At 54.0% G+C, this 22,301-nt stretch overlaps 2 protein-coding genes across 3 annotated transcripts; both read right to left on the bottom strand.

The window, feature by feature from the left end:
* Positions 1–508: 508 nt before the first annotated feature.
* LOC134043606 (histone H5) lies at positions 509–1,423 on the bottom strand. Its single transcript, XM_062492155.1, has one exon. It carries the CDS (start codon positions 1,252–1,254, stop codon positions 676–678), a length of 579 nt encoding a protein of 192 aa, XP_062348139.1. The 5' UTR covers positions 1,255–1,423; the 3' UTR covers positions 509–675.
* A 5,428-nt stretch (positions 1,424–6,851) lies between these two features.
* Positions 6,852–20,996, bottom strand: TRIOBP (TRIO and F-actin binding protein). Of its 2 annotated transcripts, none has more exons than XM_062492152.1 (14): positions 20,792–20,996; positions 17,101–17,157; positions 16,683–16,751; positions 16,204–16,293; positions 15,244–15,353; positions 14,238–14,793; positions 13,527–13,637; positions 11,432–11,579; positions 10,830–10,941; positions 10,212–10,371; positions 9,763–9,876; positions 9,387–9,473; positions 8,365–8,522; positions 6,852–7,664 (listed from the first exon to the last, which is right to left on the bottom strand). In XM_062492152.1, the coding sequence occupies exons 1-13, from the start codon at positions 20,795–20,797 to the stop codon at positions 8,367–8,369; spliced, it is 1,776 nt and encodes a 591-aa protein (XP_062348136.1). In that variant the 5' UTR covers positions 20,798–20,996; the 3' UTR covers positions 6,852–7,664; positions 8,365–8,366. The 2 variants fall into 2 exon arrangements, with proteins under 2 accessions (XP_062348136.1, XP_062348137.1); XM_062492153.1 differs by lacking the exon at positions 20,792–20,996 and adding an exon at positions 17,650–18,343.
* Between the last annotated feature and the right edge of the window lie 1,305 nt (positions 20,997–22,301).

Here is a 22,301-nt window from a genome sequence, read left to right as displayed (position 1 = left end):
CACTTCTCACTTCACGGACACCTTCAACTCCTTGAATGCCAATGTGGACAGACTCTGGCCCTGCTCCACCTCCTCTGTCCCATCCCTGCCCCAAAAGTCCCTGCCACCACCCACCTGTGCTGAGGCAGATCCACAGGCAGGTGGGCAGCCCCAGTTATCTCCAGCACCAGATGGAACTCATACCCAGCAGCCCAACACTCCTCACCTCATCCCCACGATGGGGATCTGCAGCAGTGGATGAGGGAAAAGGGACCCCTTTTCCTCCCCCAGGGAAGGCCAGGCCTTTCATAGTCATATGTTCCAGCTTCCCCACCAATGTTTTTGCCTGGCCCCAGCAAGCACATAATCCCCCAGGAGTTGGGACAGGACCAGGAATTGAAATCCTGCACCACCCCAACAGACACACAGAGCCACCATCACTCCCAACGCACAACAAGCAGTCCAGCGTTAATAAAACCAACAGACACAAAATAAATTTCTGAGACATCAAAATAAAAACCCAGACCAGTAACGCTTTAAAATTGTTTTTTTTTTCATTCATCAACTGCCTTGTTTTAGCTATTTCAATTCCAGAATAGAGTAATTATTCATAAAATGCAGTAGAAAGGAGTAAAAATAAAGGCAACAGCTATTTACAGAACCAATGGGGAGAGTACCGAAACGCCTCTAGTCTTCTCACTTCTTCTTGGGCGATTTCCGGGCACCGGACTTGGCTCTGGATTTCGACCGCTTTGCCTTCTTGGGTCTGGATGCCTTCAGGGACTTGGCCTTAACAGTCTTTGGCTTCTTGGCTTTCTTCGGGCTCCTTGACTTCTTCCTGGCCTTCCTGGTGGCAGATTTGGGCTTCTTGGCCGGGGACTTGGATTTCCTGGACCTAGCCGGCTTCCGGGGCGAAGTGGATCTCCTGGTTGCCTTCTTCCTTTTCTTGGAAGGAGACCTCTTCGCCTTGCCGGCCTTGGCTAGGCGGAAAGAGCCGGAGGCACCAACTCCTTTGGTCTGCTTGAGGACTCCGGTGGCCAGCAGGCGCCGAATGGCCAGCCTGATCTGGACGTCGGCATTCCGGCCCACCTTGTAGTGGCTCTTCACGTACTTCTGGATGGACTGCCGGGACGAGCCGCCGCGGCTCTTGTCAGCCCGGATGGCTGCCGTGATCATGTCCGAGTACGCAGGGTGGGCTGCTGGCCGCCGCGCTGACCGGGCCCGCTTGGGCTTGGTGGCCGAAGCCGGTGGCAGTGGGATCGGGCTGTCGCTCATGGCGAGCGCTTCGTCCCGCGATGCCCTGACGGCTGGAAGCGTGGCCCGCCCGGCCTGGGACCCCCGCCCCGGGGCGGGGAGAGGCTGGGTAGGGAGCGGTGGGGTGGGTGAAGCCGCAGCGGAGCCGGTGCCGCTCTGCCGCCGGTGCCCCCGCCGGTGCCTCTGCGGCCGCGCCCGCCGCGGGCTCCCTTTAAAGCCGCGGTGCGGACCGCGGGGAGGACTGCCGCCACCCGTGTCCCCGCGTGTCCCCTGCCACGCCCTGACCCGACCCACCGGCAGGGACAGTGGAGGCACAGTGCGGGAGGACACTGTGGGATAAATAAAGAGTATGTGGGGACAAGGAGAGGCGCTGGGGGGGATCAGTGGAGGACAGTGAAGAGCGAGGACTTGGACATTTAGTGGGGCAACTTTGGTACAGGGTGCATTTGGAAGGATGTTGTGTAGGGACAAAGAAGGACACGGGGGGACATTGGGGACGCTGGGAAGACAGGGACGGGCACGACAGGGATATCCAGAACAACATCAAGAGGTGTAGAGGACACTGAGGGAAGATGCGGGGTCAGGAAGGGACATTTAGGGACAACACAAGGAGACATGCTGGAAAAATATCAGGGGACAAGGAAAGGCACTGTGGAAGATATTAAGGAGTCAAGAAGGGACACTAGAGAAGACACTGGGCACAGCACCAAGGAGAAAAGGGGGAACACTGGGCACAAGTCACCTCAGCAGCAATACCCCATGGCCAAGTACCACTACTCCCTCTTCTGCCCCTTCACTCTCCACCAGGTGCTTTAGGAACATCAGCTCAGCCCTTGCACATGAGTTTCAAAGGGTCACAAACAACAGGCTGTCTCCTTTTGGGAGACACGCGTAACTCTTAGTGAGGGGACAGAGCAGGGACTTAGTGGCAATGTGCCATCCTTTCCCTGCTGGGTGAGCAGTCGGCTGTTCCTGGGAGATTAAATATAGCCACTATCATCATCTTGCCTGCAGGATTTAGATGATGTTTTCCCCTTGTTTTTTAAAAACACGCGGGTGCAGCCACCTAATGCCCACCAACATGCCATGCTGGGCTCAGAGGTGAACCAAACCTCCCAGTGCTTCAGTATAGCATTAAAATACACAGTAAGCACCTCTCAAGAACTTCTCAAGAACACATGCATCAATAAAACATCAATATAGATACATAAATACAAATATAAATACAGAAATTGAAATAATATAAACAGTAGAAATTGAGGTAATAGAAATAGTATCATAGAATCATGGGATTGTTTGGTTTGGAAAGGACCTTAAAGATCATCCAGTTCCAATTTCCCTGCCATAGGCAAGGACACCTTCTGCTAGACCAACTTGTTCAGAGCTCCATCAAGCCTGGTCTTAAAGACTTTCAGGGACAAGGCATCCACAAAACTTCTCTGGGCAACCTCTTCCAGTGCCTCATCCCACTCACAGTAAAAAATTGCTTCCTAGTATCTCATCTAAACTTGCCCTCTTCAGTTTAGAGCCATTCCCCTTCGTCCCATCAATACATTTAAATATAGAAATCTTTGATAGCTGCTTCTGTATTATGTGAAGACCTGGCATGAGAGAAGACACTCAGGTCTCTGATGCTTTCCCATAGATGGAAAGACCAAGTGCATCTTCTTGAGCTTTCCTCCCTGATGGAGTTCCTTCACATGCTCTATTCCATTTGGGGAGTGGGAAAAGGTCTCAGCACCTGCAAACATTTTGATTTAACTAGGGACAAACTGCCCCTAATCATGGATAGGAATAACCATCCTCCTGCCTCCCTTGGGATTTGCTTTTGTTTAAGACCTAATAAAATCCATCCCATATGGAGCTCTGGTGGCCTCTGCACACCACTTTACCCGGCTGAAGGACCTCTCATTTTTCCTATCTGGGAATAAACCGCTGGTGCTGGCTGCCTGCACGTAGGCAAAGCCAGGCACACAGATAAGGCACCATCTGCTTTTATTTGCATCCAAGTTTGTAACCGTCACGAGTGGCTCGCCCACACGCCAGGCTCAGAGGGGAGATGAGGAGGTTTAGGGGGGGTTTAGGAATTGGCCCCCAGAGTAGGCACAGCACCACGGGCTGCCTGCAGAGCTTCCAGACCACAAACCCAGGCAGGGATTATCAATCCAGTGCAGTGATGGGGAGGCAAAGGTTGTGGGGGGGGGGGGAAAGGTGACAGGGAGGGACATGGCAGATGCTTTACCTAACTCTGGCCACCTTCGGGGTCTAATCTCAACCCTTCACCTGGGCAGCTCCTGCTGCTGATCTGGGCTGCTCATCCTCCTCCGGCGGGTGCCGCTGCTGGCAAACAAACATGCTCTCCCCTGTGCATGGAGGTTCTGGCCCTTTCGTATGCACTAGATCCCTAATTTTTAGCTAGTCAAACTAAGGGGAAGATCCCACATCCCCAGGCAACTCACTGAAGGGAAGGCACACAGGTGGTCACAGTTCATGAGGCTGCTGACAGCTTTGCACATGGAGAGTAACCTGGTCAGACCAAGACAAACCCCAAAGTATCCCACTTGATATTGGAATGCACCCCTTGAAATTTTTGCACTGTTTTGACAATGCATCTTTAACATGAACTGGTCAGGATTATGAGGATGAAAGGATGGCAGGATGTCAGGCCTCAGGTGGAAGGCATATGCTGCCAATCAATGCAAGCCCTGCTGCCTCTGGGAAGTGGGTCCAGCACTTCTGGCACCCCCCTGCCCCTCACTACCACCACCACTGCAGGTGGCACAGGGGACTCATCCAGAAGGAAAAGTTATTCCCATTGGCACACGTGCCACTATGGCCATCTTGGGTTCATGACTGTATTTTGGCTACAGGAAGCTGCCACCATGCCCTGGATGGGGTGGGTTACTCCCTGCACCCACTTTTCTCCTCAATTATTGCTACCCAACCACTCCCTGCCTCCTCAGCCTTCCCTTTCTGGCATTATTCTGCAGAGACTGGGAAATCCAACATCTCCAACAAACCCCAGAGGACAGAGCCTGGTAGAAGAATCCCCTCTGTAATCCTGTTTACCTTCTCCCTGCCTGCACTGAGTTCAACCAGACCCCTACGGATTTACACATTTCCAGCTGCAGATTTTGTCTTAAATGGTCAAACCATGTCCTCTGTGGATGTGCTATGGATCCACCGGGTAACAGCCCCAGCCTTGTAAGGGCAGAACAGCTGTTCATAGGCCTTTGAGAACACCAGGGCACTTCTGGCAATTAATGTCAGAGATAACATTTCATTTTACCCAGTTTCCATTTCAGAGAGGCTCAAAATCCCCAGCAGTGGGACTTGGTGTTTGCGGTACTCAGATCCAAATGCTTCTGTGCTTTTTTAAGAGCAAAAACAGGGAAACTAGCTGAAGTTCCAGTTCTGCTCATCAGAGTTTCAGCTCTGAGTCCCTGGTGTGCAATGCAGTGTGGTCAGCCCAGCATGTAGCCACTCAACCTGGCTATTCTAGTGGCAGAGCAGGCTTGAAGGATACAAATGGCGAGGGGGCATCACCCCTGGCTGCTGGACTGATTACCAGTTTTAAAAGATTATTGGACTGTTTTTTAAGGGTAAACTTCTTATGAGAGCTGGGTGCTAGCTCCCATACAACCATGGTGCTATACAGCTGTGGGTTTTCCCTGTGCTTGAGGGTGGGATGTTTCTCACAGCCACAATCCAGCTGCAAGCAAGCCCATGGGGTACAACCATCACTCTGGAATGTTTTTTGGGCTCTTCCAGCCATCACGCCTGTCACCCACAGGCATTTTGGTCATTTCTTCTCCCGACCACTCTTCCCCCACCCAGCTTCCCTGCTCCCAGGAGATAAGGATGTGGAGACAACGCTGTGACCATATCTCCCCGACGCAGGCGAGACAGGGTCTGCCTGATTAATGCCATGCCAATTTTGGAGGCGCTTCCCCCATCACCCCGGGATGAGGGGATGACCCTACCCTGCTGGGGGCTGATCTGCAGACACAGAGCCTCAAGGAGGGGCAGCTCCACCACATGTCAAGGGCACACACATTTCGCCTCTGCTTACGCCATGCATTTATCAGGCTGAGCAGCCCCCATCAGAAATAAACAACACACCACCCAACAAACCAACCCAAACACAAGATACCAAACTCTTCGGGGAAGGGGTGGGTGAGCAGGGTGCTGAGCCCTGTGCAAAGAGCAGTGTGCAGTTCACCCCTTGCTCATCCTCTGTTTGTCCCCCAGTGCCCCGCTTTTGGGAGTTTCCGCCTCTAGGAATAGGTACAACTGTGCAGACTGTTGTTTGAGTGGTTAATTTTTCTAAAAAGCACACATGACCTGCAACACTGTGCCCTGAACTGTTTTTTCTCCTTCTCTTTTGGGTCCTATAAAGTCCCATGGCAAGACCAAGCTCTGCAGCCTGGAAACAGCTGCCCTGAGCTGCTCTTTCACCTCTTGTCATCCCAGCCCCCAAACTGCCAAATGCTTGCCTGCTCCAAGCTCGATGGCAACAGCCATGTCCTACTGGGAGGCAGAGGGAAAATCCTGGACCTTAGGCAGCACAGGGACAGAAGAGTTTTGAGGCCAGAGGCGGGAGGCCAAAAGCCATCAACAGCAAGCCCTGGCACTTGACAGGCTCAGAAGTGAGCTGAGCTCATTGCCTGGACTCTTGCACCATCCACTGGGTTGCCCAAGGGCCTCGTGCACGTGACTAAGATCTGCAACCCAACTTTATCAGAATTTGTGACTAACAAAGTTATCTGTCCTACCCAGGGAAAGTAGTCCCTGCAGCCCTTCCCAAGGGAAGAGCAAGCCTGCACCCTCTTGCTCTAGGGGATGCCAATACTATGGCAAGGTGATCACATCCTGAGAGTGCCACCCTAATACCCCCCATTTCAGCTGCCACCACATTCTTACACCCTGCTTCCATTCCCAGGTCTCACAGTACTCCAGTCTCTCAGTCAACACATGTCACCTCCATCCAAGAACCCTCCTCGACCCCTTTGTCTTTCCTTCTTCAGATGCTGCCTCCAGCCCCAGCATGTGACCACAATTAGATCTCTTCCATAATTGCCAGCACCATCCCCCTCTGTAGAACAACAGCTCCTATTTATACTGGGATAGGCCAAAATGAGTAGTAGTCACCCCCAGGTCCTCCATCCTGACAAAAAAGAAACATGCTTCACATAAAAAAACAGGAGGAGGAAAGCATTAAAGATCTCTATAATCTCCCCAGGTTATCTATATACTATTTACTCTGCCAGCAATTTGCAGTGCCATGTGCCCTTCCAAAACTGGATTTACTAATGCAGCCCAGGCTCAGCTCTTCCTCCTTCAGGATCCACACGGAATTTTGGGAGCAGTACGGTGAAGCAGATTATTTTTGCCCTAAAACCCAGAGGTGGGGTAAGCTGCTGGATAACAGCACTGCAAGGCTCCTCTCACTCTCTCAGGTGTGCTTCTGCTGCTTTCCCTCACCAAATCCTGAAGAAAGGAAGCAACTGGGCAGTATAAACCAAAATCTTGAAAATCACACACACACACACACACATACACACACCCCTCACCACTGGATTAGGGCCACATGGCAAGCCTTCTTCTCAAGGAACACATTTTTCTCAGCAAAAGGGGAAGATTTTATTAAGTTAAAAGTTGAAGGGCACAGCGGAGCAGCAGCAGCTGCTACCTTGGGGAGGTTGGCTCGGGCAGGTGCAGTAGCAGCCTCACAGCTCCTCTTCCCCAGAAAGGAGAAGCCCCGTGGCTCTGGGCTCCTGCCAATTCAGGTTCTTGCAGGAGCCAAAAGGGCAGTCACAGAGAGAGAGCTCGGTCATGCAGACTCTTGCCACGGTGTCCTCTTTCAACCGTCTCAGGCAAGCACATCCATGGCAGGTTGCCCCAGCAGCTCCCTCCTATGGCTTGCGTGTCTTCTCTGCAGGTCCCTGGGGGTGGCACGGGGAGGGGGAGCATGGTCCTTGCTGTACATCCCAGGGGGACAGTGGAGACATTTGGAAGAGAGGAAATATGTGCCAAAGGTGGCTGTGTGTGGCCAGGAGAAACGGGGCTAGGAAAGGGGGAAAAACCAGGTCCTCTTTTTCAGGTTAGAAAAATGCTGGTGATGTAAGTAAAAGTTTTCCTCCTCCTCCTCCCCTCCTTTCCATGGGGAAAAAAAAAAATCCTCTATAAAATATAATTTTCACATATAAAATCCTGAAGAAGGTGCATGTAAGGAGCCAGTCCAAACAACGTGCTCAGGTATGCAGGCGAAAAGGGTTCATCAAAAAAGCTTTGGGAGTGGAGTGAGGAGGTTGGGGGTGTGTGGGATTCCTCACCAAGGTGGTAATGGATGGGGATTCAACCTCCCTCTCCCCACAAGTGAGGAATGGAGCAAATACAAAACAAGAACAGATAACAAACGTAGAGCAGACCTAGAGAGAGACAAAACCAGAAACGGTTTAGAAAGATTCCAGAGAGCGCAGAAATGCCATCCCTTCAGCTCCCTGTGGAGATGGCCGTCTGGTGCCCTGCTACAGACCCACTCATCTCAGCACTCATCAGCAAGCACTGGTGGAGCAGGGTGAGCCCAGTCCAAGCAAGCAGCAGAAGCACCCTGGACAATAGGATGCCCTTGTTCCTGTCACACTGCTCCCCCCCATCTGTGGCAGAGATGCCTGCAGGTGAGCGTGCGAGAAAGGCTGGGTCTAGTCAGACCTGCTTTGACACAGACCTAAAATTATCATGCTGCAACAGGGAAACCACTTCAAAGGTGAAGAAACACTGCCTACACAGTTACACAGGGAATGTGTAACTACCCACGCTGTCACCCCAGCCACGAGGCAAAGGCCAGCATTTGCCTGGCTCCCAAAAGCAGCCTGGCTGAGCAGCAACTGGTGCTGGCTGCATCAACAGCACCATGAAAAGGGATCTGGGGCTCTCGGGAGAACATCAGGGACAAAGGAGAGCTAGCAGTGCCGGCCAAGAGGATGCACGAAGCAGAGAAGGATGAGTTTAAGCCTGAAAGTTTCAGAACTGAGTGGAGCAAGAGAAAGTGGCACCTTCCACGCTGCTGCAGCAGTCAGTTTCAACCACCTGCACCCACAGGGGATGCCCCAGAACCCCCAGGCTCACCATTACTTGCTGTTGCACAGTGACTCCTTCTCCTGCAGAGCTGCCATGGCCAGGCGCAGGTGCTCCTTCAGCTGCTCGATCTCTCGCTCCGAGCGCACCTTAATGTGATTCAGCTCAGCATAGACATCTTGGTATTTCCCTGAGGCAAATCTCTTGTCCTGCCAAGGGAGGGAGAGGGGTCAGGCAGGTTGCAGGGCTGATTTTAGGGAGGGTGGCAATAAGGTGAGCCCAGCAGAAGAGCCAGTAGGTGAGATGGAGAGAGCTAGCCCTGGATTTGAAGCCCATCCCAATCTGGGCAGGCAGAAACCATTCAGAAGAGGAGTATGGAGGTATCATTTTGCAAACACCAGGCCAGGGAAGAACGTAGGGACACTGGTCCCACAGCAGCAGGGATCTGCAGCATCAGACTGAGGAGGTGACGTGGGCTTTACCACAGCTTGTGTGCATGTGGGGCAGTCATTGGGAAACATAACCCCACCAGGAATGCAGGCCCCTGAGAGAGCTGGGTGCAGCTGTTTATATGGCCAAAAACTTATGTGAGTAATTTATAAATTCCTGGAGCATCACTGAATTCCAAAACCTCTTTTGGGTTGCCCCTTGGCAGGGGCTTTTGAAAATTCCTCTGAAGGAGCTGCTGCCAGCGGAGGGAGCAGCACACCCAGAAACAGTGCCAAGGAAATATCCATTCGGAGAGAGGACAACTAGAGGAAGCAGAATGCCAGGCAGCCTTCATCCAGGTTTCCCACTTGCAGAAGGAGGCCTGTCTTGTCCGTGCTTATGTGTGCACACATCTGGGGAAAGCAGGGGCTAAGTGTCTGTGACTCTTCTCTAGTTCAAGGTCAGTCTATGCCAGTCTGTGCTGCCATGTGCTCTGCAGTCAGCAAGGACAACCAGCACATGTGACTAGAGGGTTTGCCTTGGGCATCCCATCAAACCCAGCCAAACCCTGCTGATATGCAGCCCTGCTGCTTCCCTCCCTTCCCTCTCCTGCTCTTTTCCAATTGCTCCCAGAAAACACTGACCTTTTGCATCATTTGCAGCTCCTCCCGGAGGCACTGCACCTCCTTCTTTACGTACTGGAGCTCGTTCTCCTTCACCCGCAGCAGCACCTGGGCCAGAGAAGGAGCAGAGGAACCAGAGGTGACTCAAGAGCCACCGCCTCGGAAAGGCTGGCAGGCCCTGGCGCAAGCGTGGCGGTGGAAAAGGAAGGAAGGGCCAGAAGGGCTGGGGCAGGAAACGGCACAAGCAGCCTGAGAAAGCAGCGGAGGAGAGGCTTGCATTCTGCTTCCTGCACCGCTCCACTCATCACCCCCTCCCCCTTGCTCAGAGCCAAAGCTATCAAGAGGAGAAGACCCCTGGGAGGGGCGGGGATGGAGGCAGCCAGGGGAACCCCAGTACCTCCAACTCGCAGGAACTCCGTTCATTGTTGTGTGAAGCGCGGTCCCCAGAGCCCCGTGATGAAATAAAGCTTCGCAGCTTCCCGATCTCATCCGAGAGGCGGGTCTGCAGCTCCTGCAGGCAAAGCCAAAGGATGTCAGAGTAGCCATGGCACAGATCTCTTACTGTCCTGACCATTTCATCTTTATGGCAGCCCTTGTTCAGCTTAGAGACGATGCTGTAACCCCACATCCATAGGCAACGGCAACACCTACATCCAGCACAATGCACTCACCCACCGTATTTAACGCCACAGTTAAGACAGCCTCTATTAATCTTTTTCTTTCTGACGATAAAATCTCATAAGGGAAGAAATATGAATAGGGGAATTTTAACAGAGGGGCTGGGCTGTGTGAGGGAGGAACATGCTCCAAGGCTCCTCTCTGCTGGCAGGAAAGCCTTTCTCTTGCCTGATTTTTCTGGAGGAGGTCCTTCCCCTCCCGCTGACTGCGCTCCAGTATCTGCTCCCGCTCTTCTGCCTTCTGGGTGAGCTCGCCAATTTCCAGGCACTTTTGGGAATACTGCTCAGAAAGCACCTGCAGCTCCCGCTTCAGCGACTCCATGTCCAACCTGCCAAAGAGGCACCAGCTCATCACTGCCCCAGAACACTTGCCACCTCCTGGCCCCTGGCATTGCCTTCCTCCCTGCCATGGCCTGCCTCTGCCCACATCAGTCATCAGCACAAGACAATGTTCCCTGTGAACCTGAACTGCATGTGAGCGTGGTGCTTCCTGGAGCTTCAAGCCATGCAGAAGAAATGGAGAAGCCTTCCATAGAGAAAATACATGGGAAATAGCTGTAAGTATGAGGGAGGTGCTATAGGACAAAGAACCAAGCAGGGGACAAACCTCCCTGCCCTACAGCTGCAGCAGTCCTGGAAGCCACTACTGGGGACCCACTTGCCCTGAGGAGAGAGCTGGGGAAGTGGCAGGAGGAAAAGCTCAGGGCTAGAGCTGTAGATGTGGTGTGGTGACAGTGGCACAAGGCGGCATCATTGGATAAGGGCAGTGAGAGGGATGCTTTCTTACTGGTGCTGCTTCTGGAGAGCTTCTGGGAGCGAGCTGCATTGCTGGAAGCTCCGTGTCCTGCCCAGCTCCTTATTCATTTCCTCCCGGTGGGCTTTCTTCAGTGCCTCAATGGCTGCAGAGGGGGACAATGAGAAATGGGGGATCAGGCTGTGCCAGCTTCGTGGAAAACACACTGGAAAACTGCCTAAACTCACGCCACTGCATGCTCCCAGATCCATCTCTGCAGATTGCCCCTCTTTCCCTTCTCCCCTCAGGGTATTCCCCACCATCTCCACACTCCAGGATCATCATGCTGCCAAGGGGACTAACACAGGAGTGCTAACTGTGGCAGCTCTCTACTACTTCTGCCTTGCTCACCTACAAGGAAGTGCTGGTCCCCTCCCATCCATCCACAGAGGCATGACCCCATTTCCTTCAGTATCTTTACCACCCCATCTCCACCAGCACAATAGGAGCGAGAAGCCCCAAAGCTCGTGCTCCAAGGAACGCCAGCCTCACACCAGTACAGTCAACAGTGTGGCTCTAGATGCCTGGGACGACTGGCTTCTGGCAAGAGACTCTGGAGAGAGGCAGGAGGGACCCATCTTGGTGTTTGCTTCTACCTGCTGCCGTTGCTGCCGCCTCCTCTGCCAGCAGCCGCTCCTTCTCCTGCCGCAGGCGCTCCAGCTCCCGCTGGTGGTGCCTCTGCAGCTCCTCCATCACTTGCTGGTGGGATGACTCCATCTCAGCCAGGCTGCGCTCACAGGCCTCCTGTTGTGAGGAGGAAAGGAGGTGTGAGAGACCAGGAGAGAAGAAGGGAGGGCTTGGGGCAGGACAGGCACCTGGCTGCAAGTCCAGGGACATTTTGAAAGTAGTGAGACTATTTCTCAGGAGGGTCCTTTCCTTCTGAAAGTGAGGCGGCACTTCAATCACTGAACACAACTATTTGACAGGGACACACATTTTGCAACCCTCCTTTGTGCTTTACAGAGGATGAATAGTCCTCTAGCTCTTAAAACTAAAGTAGGAAGACAGGAACATCCTTCTTGGTTCAAGAGCTGGGAATAGCATGCCTGATACCACAGTCCCAACCCTACACCAGGCTGCACCGCCTGGCTGGAAGAGATCAACTGTGGGAACTGCATCTCAGTATCTGCCTCTTAAATGAAGTAGCATCCCTTGGAATCAATGAAAACCGAGCCTCCTCTCCTGAAAAATGACACCCTGCACTACCTTGTGACATGATAGAGGCTGCCAAAGAGCCCTCCCCACAGCCTAGTGGTTAGGGATCCTCCTCACACAGCTCTCCCTCCTTTCTGATGGCTCTGAGACCAAGGGGATGGTTCTTTCTATGCTGAGTGCTATAGTTAACTCGAGTTAGAGCAAAGAAAAGAGGTTCCCACCTTGTCTTTGCTCCCCCTCTAGATGCTGGCAGCACCTCCCTGAGCCTTGCAGGAAGGATTTGCTCACCAACAAACTGTTATGATTAATAGCCTGGGCCTCAAAGACATCAGCAGAGACCTAGGAAGTAATCACATCCCCCAACAGCTCCTTGACATCCCATTCCTTCCCCACTAAGGACTAGGGCTCATACAAAAGACACTGGAACATGTTGTGTGCATGCAAACCCTTCCTGGCTACTCCTCTCTGCTGTGATGAGGGAAGCTTCACAGAACAACAGAGGAAAAAGTGAAGAATCAATTTGGTGATCTATCCACAGACTAGCTGCAACCCTTGGCAGACACAGAGAGTGAATCCTTTGGGGAAAGGCCAACTTTGGCCTCAGATGTGAAATGCTGACTTTTTGAGCCAAGTTACTAGGAAGATAAGTAATTCCCCCCCCCCACTTTTGCCTTTTTTTTTTACCATAAAGAGGCCTGTAAACTGTAAATACTAAATCACGACAACACAGAGACTGTCTGGGCTGGGTGCTACAGGGCTTGTGGGTTTCTTTATCTGTGCTAGGTACAGCCAGCTCTGTGGAACAGACTTCACCAGCCCCAGCTTCCTGCCCTGCCAACCCCCTCTGCCCTGGTATCTTCCAATGCGTAAGGCTCATCCTGAAAACCCCACTGTATGGTTGAACAGCAGCCTCCACACAGGAAATCTCTGCGGGACGTGACCCTGCTTGCTTTGGACAACTCCATGAGAGGGGAAAATAAATAAACAAAGAGAAGTGAGAGGATGAAGCACGAGTAAATTCTGCTTTGCTGGCTCTCTCACGTGCTGTCCCAGCAAATGAATGGGCTGTGCTGTCAAAATGACCTTCAGGGCTTGGGCTGTCCCCAGGGACTGATAGACTGACTGCTTTTAACAAGACTCACGGGAACCCCAGTTAGCAAGAGCCACATGTGGTGAGCAGCAAACCACCAGGGAATTACCAGAGGCTCAGCAGGAAGCTGCTGACCCACTCCTGAGCTGGGGGATGGCTCACCCCCAGGGCCCAGGACAGCATTGTGGCCACATGCTAAGTGGGACACAGATCCTGAAGCTCTCCCCAAATTATCCTTCTCTCCCTTTATAACCCTGGCCCCTTTAAGGCCAGGAAACGTGGACCAGCCTTTATGTAATTAACATTGATTAAAAATGGGCCCAGTTAGGGTCGCCATGGCAACCCAATGATTAGCAATACCTGCTCCACAATAAACTGCATGCCAGCATTTTCCAATTTGGTACTTGGAGTGACCTCCCCAGCTCAGGGTCCAGCACTCTACTCACCTGTGAGATGTAGCCTCGGGGCACGTGGCTGTCCCCCTGGGACTTTGCTGCCTCCCTAAGGCTCTCATTTCTGGCCCGGCAGGACTCCAGCTGTGCCCGCAGTGACTGGATCTGTGCCAGGGAGGACAGAGAAATATCTTCAGCCAAGGGTGGAAAAGTCGCCTGACCAATGTGCTACATCCAAACCCTAGGCTTAGGGATGGGGAGGACAATACATGGCCAGAAGAGGCCTCTGCTTGCCCAGCAGCCTGCCAAGAGACCAAAATGGCAAAGCCAGCCCCAGCCTGGTTAGTGCCAGTAAGGAAAGGAGGAGACATCCCGGCTTTCAGAGGTGGATCCATGCTGGAGAAAACCACCACCGCATGGCTTCTTTCAAAGGCTGGCAGGTGAAGTGCTTGCAGGCTTGGGAATAGCCAGAGAAGAAAGGCTGTGAATGTACTTCCAGGAAACACAGATTCCACACAAGCAGTACCACCAAATAAATAAATTATCCTGGACCAAAACACACTCTGGGGACCTCTGCACGTGTGTGAGGGCTGGCCTCTAGACTTGTATTACAAGGTTCCAAAAAGCTTCCATGCACTCGACGAGCCACAAAGAACAAACATCTCCCTGCATCTCTGCCTTGCTCTTCTGCAGAGCTTCCTGGAGCAAAGTACCACATTAAGGGGCCACCCGAATCCCAGTTTCAGAGAGGAGGGATGCTCTTACCTCCTTTTTCAGCGCCTCATTGGTGTCTCCCTGGCCCCCCTTGCTCTGGTTCAGCAGTGTTGTCAAGGGCACCCGCCGCAAGTCCTTCAAGGGCAGGCGCTCCAGCTCCAGCCACTTCTTCTCTATCTCCTCATTCAGACGAATCCGTTGATCCTCCGAAAGCGGAGGAGTGGGGAGGTCCTGCTCCCCAGCCTTGCGGGAGGGGTCTCCTGCTGGGCCATCGCTGTTTGGGACCCTGCCATCGGGGGTCTCGAACCATTTCTGCCTCTCCTCTGAACGGATGGCCAGATCCCGCTCCAGCTCCTCATATTTGGGAGTCCGGTCGGAGATCCTCAGGCTGCCTTTCGTCCTCTGCAGGGACCCCTGATTTCCAGGGTCTTGTGGCAAGGGAGACAGCTCCACATAGTCAAAGGCATGGCGCTGCCCATCCGCCTTCCAGTGACTGCCCTTTGAGTTCCCCTCGGAGCTTGAGCCCGGGCGCTGCGGCTCCTCCATCCGGAGTGAGCCTTTCTGGGGAACAGAGTTACGGAAGTTCTCCTTGTCACAGTCTGGGAGTCTGAAAGCAGAGCAGGAACTGGTGAAGGAGAGGCACCATGTGGGAAAGGATGCCAGCAGAGGCACTGCCAACTGTTCAAGGCTCAGACCTTCATTCAGCCCAGCCTTACAAAACCCCACCCTGAGTGCAGAGCTGGGCCTGTAGCATCCCATCCCTCAGGGAAATGGATTTCTCCACCAGGCAGCAAGGATCCACCCTGGTTCCAGCTTGTGCTGGTGGAGAAACCAATCTAAACTTATGTGGTGAGGCAAAAAGCAAGGTACAACAAAGGGAGCCATCAGGTCCCCAACCCCCGTCCCTGGCTGGTGTAACTAAACAATTTTCAGAAGGAGCAGAGGGCAGGGCTGATCTGGGAGTGGTGAGATTTCCAGAAGGGCCTTCCTTGCCCTGCCAGTCAGGGTAGAGGGACAGCAAGGGAGAAGAGGACAAGCAGCACTGGGCAGCTCTTACTTGGTGACGTCTGGAGCACTGACTGGGCGCACATTCTTCCTCAGGGCCTCGATCCAGTTGCGCCTGATGCCAGAGGTCATCGCTGACAGGGTGTAAACGGCATCCTTTGTCTGCAACAGGGAGGTGACAGAGGCCCTCTCAGCATCCAGTGGATGTGCAGCAGCTCCCTCTTGCTCCCTGAGACCCTCAGCCACTCGCATACACCAGTTCTTGGCTGTTAGAAAGTCCACTCTCTGTATCAGGCTCTTGGGAACAGTGGAGGGGTGGGAGAGGAGAGGTGGGAGTGGTGTTTGTTTGAGGGGGATCCTTCATGAGACCATCTCCAGGAAAAGGCAAAAGAAACTTTGCTGGCACAGTGAGCCAAACATGCACTGGTGCAATCCAGCTATTCAGGTGCTGGGAATCAGGTGCCAGCACTGGTGTACAGTAGCAGGGCACAGGGAAATCCAGACCATGAAGTGCCCATCCCTGAACATACACAGAAATACCATTTCTCATGCTGCCTTAGCAGCCACCTCCTGCTGCTACAACAAATAGCTAAGGACAGAACTGTACTGGGGCTGGACCCAGGGCACAGGCTGTCACTCAGAGCACAGTCAGCCAGGTTACATCAAGATCTGCAATGTTCACCACCTGCCTCCTGCAGCTGTGGAAAAGCTGCCTTGGCCAACATGTCATTTAGACACTCCTGGCATTTAGCTTGGCTCCTGGTCTGCCTCCAGTACAGCCTTCAGGCAGCCCTGCAAAGCCTCCTCCTCCTCCTTCCTTCCTTTGCAGGCAGGCAGCTCTCATGCCCCAGAGCACTGTCACCCATATGTTAAAAAAACAGCCTTGGGCCACCACGCTGGCAGAAGATCTGTATCAGTTGCCTCTCAGCATCTGGACACAAGGAGGGAGCACACATGCCCAGCCCGTGTCCCTCGGCGCTGCCGCTCCGTACGCATGGCGCTGGACACTCACGTGTATCTGGAAGCCGTAGTTGCGCTGCACCGCAAACTCTGTCACATCCGTGCAGGACCGGAGGTCGATTTCTCCATCAAGGTCATCAGCCTGCAAGCACAGCCACCCGCTAGGACATCAGCGCTCAGCCAGCTTTGAAAAAGCTCTGCCTTCATCCCACAATTCCCTGGGAGCCAGGCTCAGTTCCCCAGCACAGCATGGCCTCTTCTAACCCAAGGGCTGCCAGCATCATGGATGGAGAACATCCCAGATACCCAGCCACAGGACCAGCCCTTCTCCCCACCTCCCACCACTGACAGTTCCCCCAGACCTTGCCACCCTGCCTTCATCCTCTTCATCACCCCTTGGCAAAGAGCAGCTTGGCACCCCTGACATCCTTCAGGAAGACACGGTGCTTGTCCCTGGTCATGCCAGAGCTGTGCTACTCTCCCCCCTGGCCAGGAAAGAAGAAAGGGCTGGAAAAGGCTGGCCACGCTTACCTCCTCTGCGTTCGAGTCCCGGTAATACCTCAGGCTCGAGTCGGTCAGCACGAACCAATGTTTCTTCCACTGCAGGTGCATTGGGCAGGGGGAAGGAAGGGAAAAGACAGGAGGGAAATGGATAGGCAGTTACCAGGGAAAGTGTAGGAACAAGAAGGGACGCTCTGCACTATGACCTCTCAGCCTTCTCTTTCCCCTCCCCCCTCCCAGATCTCCCGTGCAACGCTCAGCTGGGAGACAGGCACTCCATGAACCTCTGTGTCCACACACAGAGCAAGGCACCTCCACCAAAAGTTTCCCACTGTCTTTCCCAGCACGAGACACCTCAGTAAGCAAGGAGGAAGGAAATCAGCTGGCTCACTGGGGTTGTCTAGCAGCAGGGGATAAGGGAAGAGGCAGACTCTCATCTGAGGCTTACCTCTCCTGGCTCGTCCAGGATGGACATCCATCCCTTCTTGAAATTGAGGAGATCCGGCTGGAAAACAAAACAGGTAATAACTATCTTGGAGTGACCCACAAAAGGGCCAGGGGGTGGAAGGTGAGTCCCCTGTGGCAGAACAAAAATGGGAATAGCGTTTTAGGAAACCTATGGGGTTATGCGAACCTAGGGCAAAGGAAAGCTGGGCATAGCTCTCAGCAGCAGGCAGTCATTCCTGTAAGAGGAAGAAGGAGATAAGGGAAGAGGTTTAAAAAAAAGTAAAGAAAAATATGTAGCAAAGAGGTTTCCACAAAGTGCCTCAGAGGTATTTATTCAGAGAGGGGGAGGCAGGGACAAGGAGAGTGGGCAGAAGGGAGTGCTCCACCACCACCAATGGGGCTTGCCTCAGAGATGGCGCAAAACCACAAAGAACCAGACACGCCTTTTCCCAACCCTGGCCATCCATGCCCCACAGCTACGTCCCTCTGGTAACTTCACCACCAATCACTTATTAAAAACATAGTAGCTCAGCTCTCACCCAAAACCTACAGGAGGCAATTCAACAGCTGTGAAAACACGTTGACTTTAACCGATGTGCCCCAGGGTAGAGATGTAGTCAGTGCTTGATCGTCTCCCTTCTCCCTCCAAGGTTCAAGCCTCTCTGAGATTCTGAGGGTTTTTCTTTTACCCAGCTCTTTCTGCTCCCTCCCACTACAGAGCCTGCCCTCTGCCCAGCTGCAGCTACAGAAGATAAGGATGAAGAAAATTTCACCCAGATTACCCTGTGCCACAAATAAGTTTCCACACACTCTGCACCTCCTCCTAACCTGATGTCACTGGTGCAGCATCCCAACCAGTTTATCTTCTCCCCAAGGTGGAGCACCAGAGAGCTGACTCAGTGGAACCTCTCTCCCTAGCTTTGCCCTCAGCCAAACAAGCTCGAGCTGGTCCCTCCTCCCATCCCTGCTGGCTCCCAGGAAGTTGCACCATCAAAGAATTCAGTCCAACCAACACCTCTTCTCCCATGGATGTCAGTTTTCCAGCCTGCCCCTTCTTCAGCAGCTGAACCAGGCAGGGACAGTGTTGGAGAAGTGACGGTACCAGAGTTGGATCTCCCAGAGGTTCAGCACCAGACCCACCAGTCTTATGGAAGCCATCAGCAGTCCCCACATTGCCACAACCACCAGCTGAGATGGAGCTGATGAGAAGGAGGTGGCTCAGCAAGCCAATGGCCACTCCACATCCCCTGAACAAGCCCAGTGGCCAACCACAGCTGCCCCACAAGCCCAGCTCCCTGGTTGTACAGCCAGGCCAAGCCTTTCCCTGCTTTCATCTCTCTGAGCTGCTGCTCATGGGTTACACCCAAGGTTATGGGGAAGCAAGAGCCGGGTATGTGCCGGCCCACCCTGGCGCTCTGGCTATTGGTTCAAGCAGGAGCAAGGAGTCCTGCCAAGGGGAGGTCACTGCCTGCTACAGCTTCAGGCCTGGCCAGAAGCATCCGGCAGTCCCGAGCTCCCTGGGAAGGGAGGGAAACCAGAGCGAAAGGCCGTGATGGGGCTCCCAAACCTCACCTCCTGCTGAGGTGACAGGCATTGCTGGCAGTCAGGAGACAAGGGGGATTTATGCATCCCCGTCAACCCAGATTTGTGGTGGCTCCACTGCTGCTTTCATAAAGCACCCCAGAAATGCAGCTCCACCCTTTCTCCCGTTATTCCTTCCAGTCTGGTGACTTAAGGTCCAGCTCTGAATTCAAAGTGGTGAGAGGGAAGGAAAGGAGACAAAACATCAAAGTAGAGCCACCCCTCTCCTGGGACACACGTGCACTCAACAGATGAGAGAGAGATGGGCAGGCTCCATGGAGGCAGAAAAACAATATAAGGAGAGAGTGTGGCTGTCATACAGATCAGCTGGGTCTCATCTTATTGACGATTTACAATCCCAAAGCATTAAGTGCCAAAATAATTAATATTAACAGGATGCACGCTGGTGGAAAAACTGCCACAAAGACCTGCCAGAACTGCTGCCCCCAGGGCAGTGCTGGGGCCAAAAAATTCCCCTGGAGGGCTTTTCCCAAGCAGGCAAGCTGCACAGGGTTTCTGCTTTTCCTGCCAGCCCTAGACAGGGAGCTGCAGCTGTATAGAATTGTCTTTGAACTATTCTTGTCATAGCGGGCTCAATACCATAAGCTGAAGCCTCAGCTGATATACAAAGTGCTTAAAGCCACTTTTCTTCGCTTCCCCACAACCACCTGCAGTTTCCTCACCCAGCATAAAAAGCTCAATATACTGTCAGAGAAGAGCACGGGGCTTAAACAGAAACCCTCATCCAGAGGAAACAGCCCAGCAGTGGGAGGAGGAAACATCCAGGAAAGCCGAGCTGCTGGGAGAGATCCGGGTGCCAGAGATGCAATGATGTGGCAGGATGCACCCCCCAGCAAAATGCATGGCCCAGCAGCTCAGGGCTGCAGATGGCTTGGGAGGTGGTGGCAGTGATTTTGTCCACCTGCATCCATACCCCTCAGAGTTTTATGTTCAGTCCCACAGCTGGCCAGGTAGAAGCACTGGAAGGGGCCTCAGGTAGCTGGGGACACAGGTGATATCTGGAAAGACTGGCTTGCAACAGCAGGTTAAGGAGCGGCAGCTGCCTGCTCTGGTTGAAGAAGGGCTACAGGGAAGGTGATAACAGTCTGTAAGTATCCGAAGAATGTAAACACCAAAGAAGGAAAAGGGACGGGGTGGGAGCAAAGGAATGACTTCTGGGTGGTACTGAGGCGCCAGGATGGAGAAGTGGAGAAGAGGCTGTGGAAGGCTGAGAAAGCTCAGTGTCCAAGCAGGACAGTCAGGTGTGTCCTCCCATCACCAGCCTTTGTCATCACCGTGCCTCCTGCTCTTCCCAAAAGCTCCTCAGCACTGCAGATTTTGGGGCACTGCTTCCTCTCACCTCCGGGAGATGGTGCAAGGGGCTCTCAAGCCTCCCGGAACGCACAATGTCTCCTCTAAAAAGGGAACCCGCTTCACAAGGCGTGGGCCCCAGGCCAAAACACAAAGCAAAACCGCTCCAGCTCAGCGGGGTGAAAGTAAACCCCCCCCCCCCCAGGCTGGAGCACTCATGCAGCTCCCGAATCTACACGTGCAGTAAGAAGAGCAGCGGGGGGACGGGCTCTCCCTTTCCCAGCGCGCCCGTGCGAGACGCCGGCGGGCACAGCCCAGCCTGTCACCTCCATTACCCCGCTCCCGGCCGCCAGCCGCCTGTGCCAGGGAAGGCTCGCCCCAGGGGTGGGATGCTCCCTGCCCCAAACCGCATTTGTTTCCCACAGCGAGCAGGAGCTCCCCACGCCCGGGGAGCATCCGACTGCGGTCATGGGTGCGCTGAGCTGGCCCGGACTCAGCCCGGTCCACGCTCACTCCTATCGGGGTGGGGTGGTGCCCACTCCCACGGGGAGCTCTGGGGGGATCCCGGCGGTGACGGGGAAGGGAGCCAAGGAAGAACCGTCACAGCCTGGAGTCCCGGGGCCAGAGTCCCCATGGAGCGGCGGCTCCAGAGAGCCCCGGAGCGCAGGGACCCCGGGGGAGGCGGCGGCTGACAGCTGGGGACCCCCGCCCCCTCCCAGCCCCGCACTGTTCCCCGGGCTCCGGAGGAGGAGTCCCCGCGATCATCGCCCTCCAAGTCACGACTCCAAATTTCGACTTACCGTCATGGCGGGGACTCCGCGGCCGGCGGGGCCGGGGCCGGGGCCGGGGTCGCGGCGGGGCCGGGCGCTGGCAGCCAGGGCGGCGGGGCGGCTTCAGCGCCCGGGCGGCTTCCGCAGCCCCACCATGCCCGCTCCGCCGCCCGCCCCGCGATCCCCGCGCGCCGCTTTCCTTCTTTCCTTTTTTTTTTTTCTTCAAAAGGAAGAAAAAAAAAAAAAAAAGGAAAAGGAAAGGAGGAGGAAAAAAAGAAAACCACCCCAAAAAAACTTTTCTTTCCTCCCCCCAGAACTTCCTGGGAGGACCCGGGCAGGCCAATGGCAGCCTCCGCCGCCGCCCCGACCGCCCGCAGCCAATGGAGCCGCCGGGGCGGGCGAGGCCGCCGGTCCGCACGGAAAGAGGCGGCGGCCCCGGGACGCTGTGGACGGGACGGGACTGGGGCGATGCTGGGGCTGAGCCATGTCTCCTTCCCACCTCGCTGGCGGGACGGGTTCAGCCGCTGCTGCCCCAGGAAAGGACTGTCAGGAGCCCAGCCTTTACCCAGGCAAGGTTTGCTCTCTCAGGCTGGGATTTTTCTCAGGCAGGTATTTTGAGCAGTACACACAATAGAGTCCTTGCCTTGGCTCCAGGGGTTGCTCGGTTTTATCCAACCAACTGAACCTCTCTGGGTTCGTGACAGGGGTGGTAGGAGGTCATAGGGAGACTCCCGGTGCTCCTGGAAAGCCACACCAGCTGGCCTCAGTAAAGGGAATTGTTAGAGAGGGTCCCAAAGGAAAAGGGAAGAGGGGCTGTGCATGACAAAATGCCAGGCTCTACTGTGCAATCACACCAAGGAGATGCTTCTTACTGCAAGGCAAAAGGAAGATGCTAGAGCTCAGTGCTGGCACAGAAAGAAACCTGGCAGAGGTGAGGCGATCTGGCCCAGTTGTATACACGGTGAGTTCAGGACTTTGGGCTCCTCTCTGGATGATGCAGGGAAGTGAGGGAAAGGATGTCACCCGTTTCAAGTTTCAGAGGCCTTTGACAGCCTCTTTCCTGGCTGCAGTTCGTCCTTGTATAAAGAACAAAGCCAGGTCCTAGGAGAGGATGACCTGGCTGAGATGACTGATGTGCACAGTGGGGGGACAGAGGCAGGAACTTGTGTGCAGCTGCCTGCTACACAGGCTCCCGGAATACTATCTGCAGCCCCCCATAGCTGCTGCAATGCCATTTCACGGGAATGCCAACACAATACACTGTATCTTCTTTCTCACCACCAAAGCCCACTTCATCCCTGTAAAACCCTCCGTGCCATCACAACACTGGCCAATAATAAAGCAAAGTAGCTGTACTGAGATTTTAGTCCCAGGTCTACTGTTTGCCCTTCTCTGACATTATAAAAAGGCTCTGTGGCTCAGTTTCCCCACTTAAGAAATGGGTGAAAGACAAAGCGAAGGGGAGCATTAGTGGGAAGGCAGCACCGTGTTGGACCTGATCAGAGTCCAGGTGCTGCAGAACTAGGTCTTGCCCACAGTG

This window comes from Cinclus cinclus, chromosome 4, assembly GCF_963662255.1.
Source record: "Cinclus cinclus chromosome 4, bCinCin1.1, whole genome shotgun sequence".
Classification (NCBI taxonomy): domain Eukaryota; kingdom Metazoa; phylum Chordata; class Aves; order Passeriformes; family Cinclidae; genus Cinclus; species Cinclus cinclus.
Note: the sequence above shows the minus strand (reverse complement) of the source record. Positions and strands in the feature narration are given on the sequence as shown.

Bases quoted from the DNA above. Each gene is read 5' to 3' on its own strand.
- LOC134043606 (XM_062492155.1), bottom strand. From the start codon at position 1,254: ATGAGCGACAGCCCGATCCCACTGCCACCGGCTTCGGCCACCAAGCCC.
- TRIOBP (XM_062492152.1), bottom strand. The intron at 13,638-14,237 runs GTAAGAGCATCC...TCCCTGGCACAG, and splicing joins ATGAGGCGCTGAAAAAGGAG to ATCCAGTCACTGCGGGCACA. The intron at 10,372-10,829 runs GTAAGAAAGCAT...CCTCTTTGGCAG, and splicing joins GCTCTCCAGAAGCAGCACCA to GTTGGACATGGAGTCGCTGA.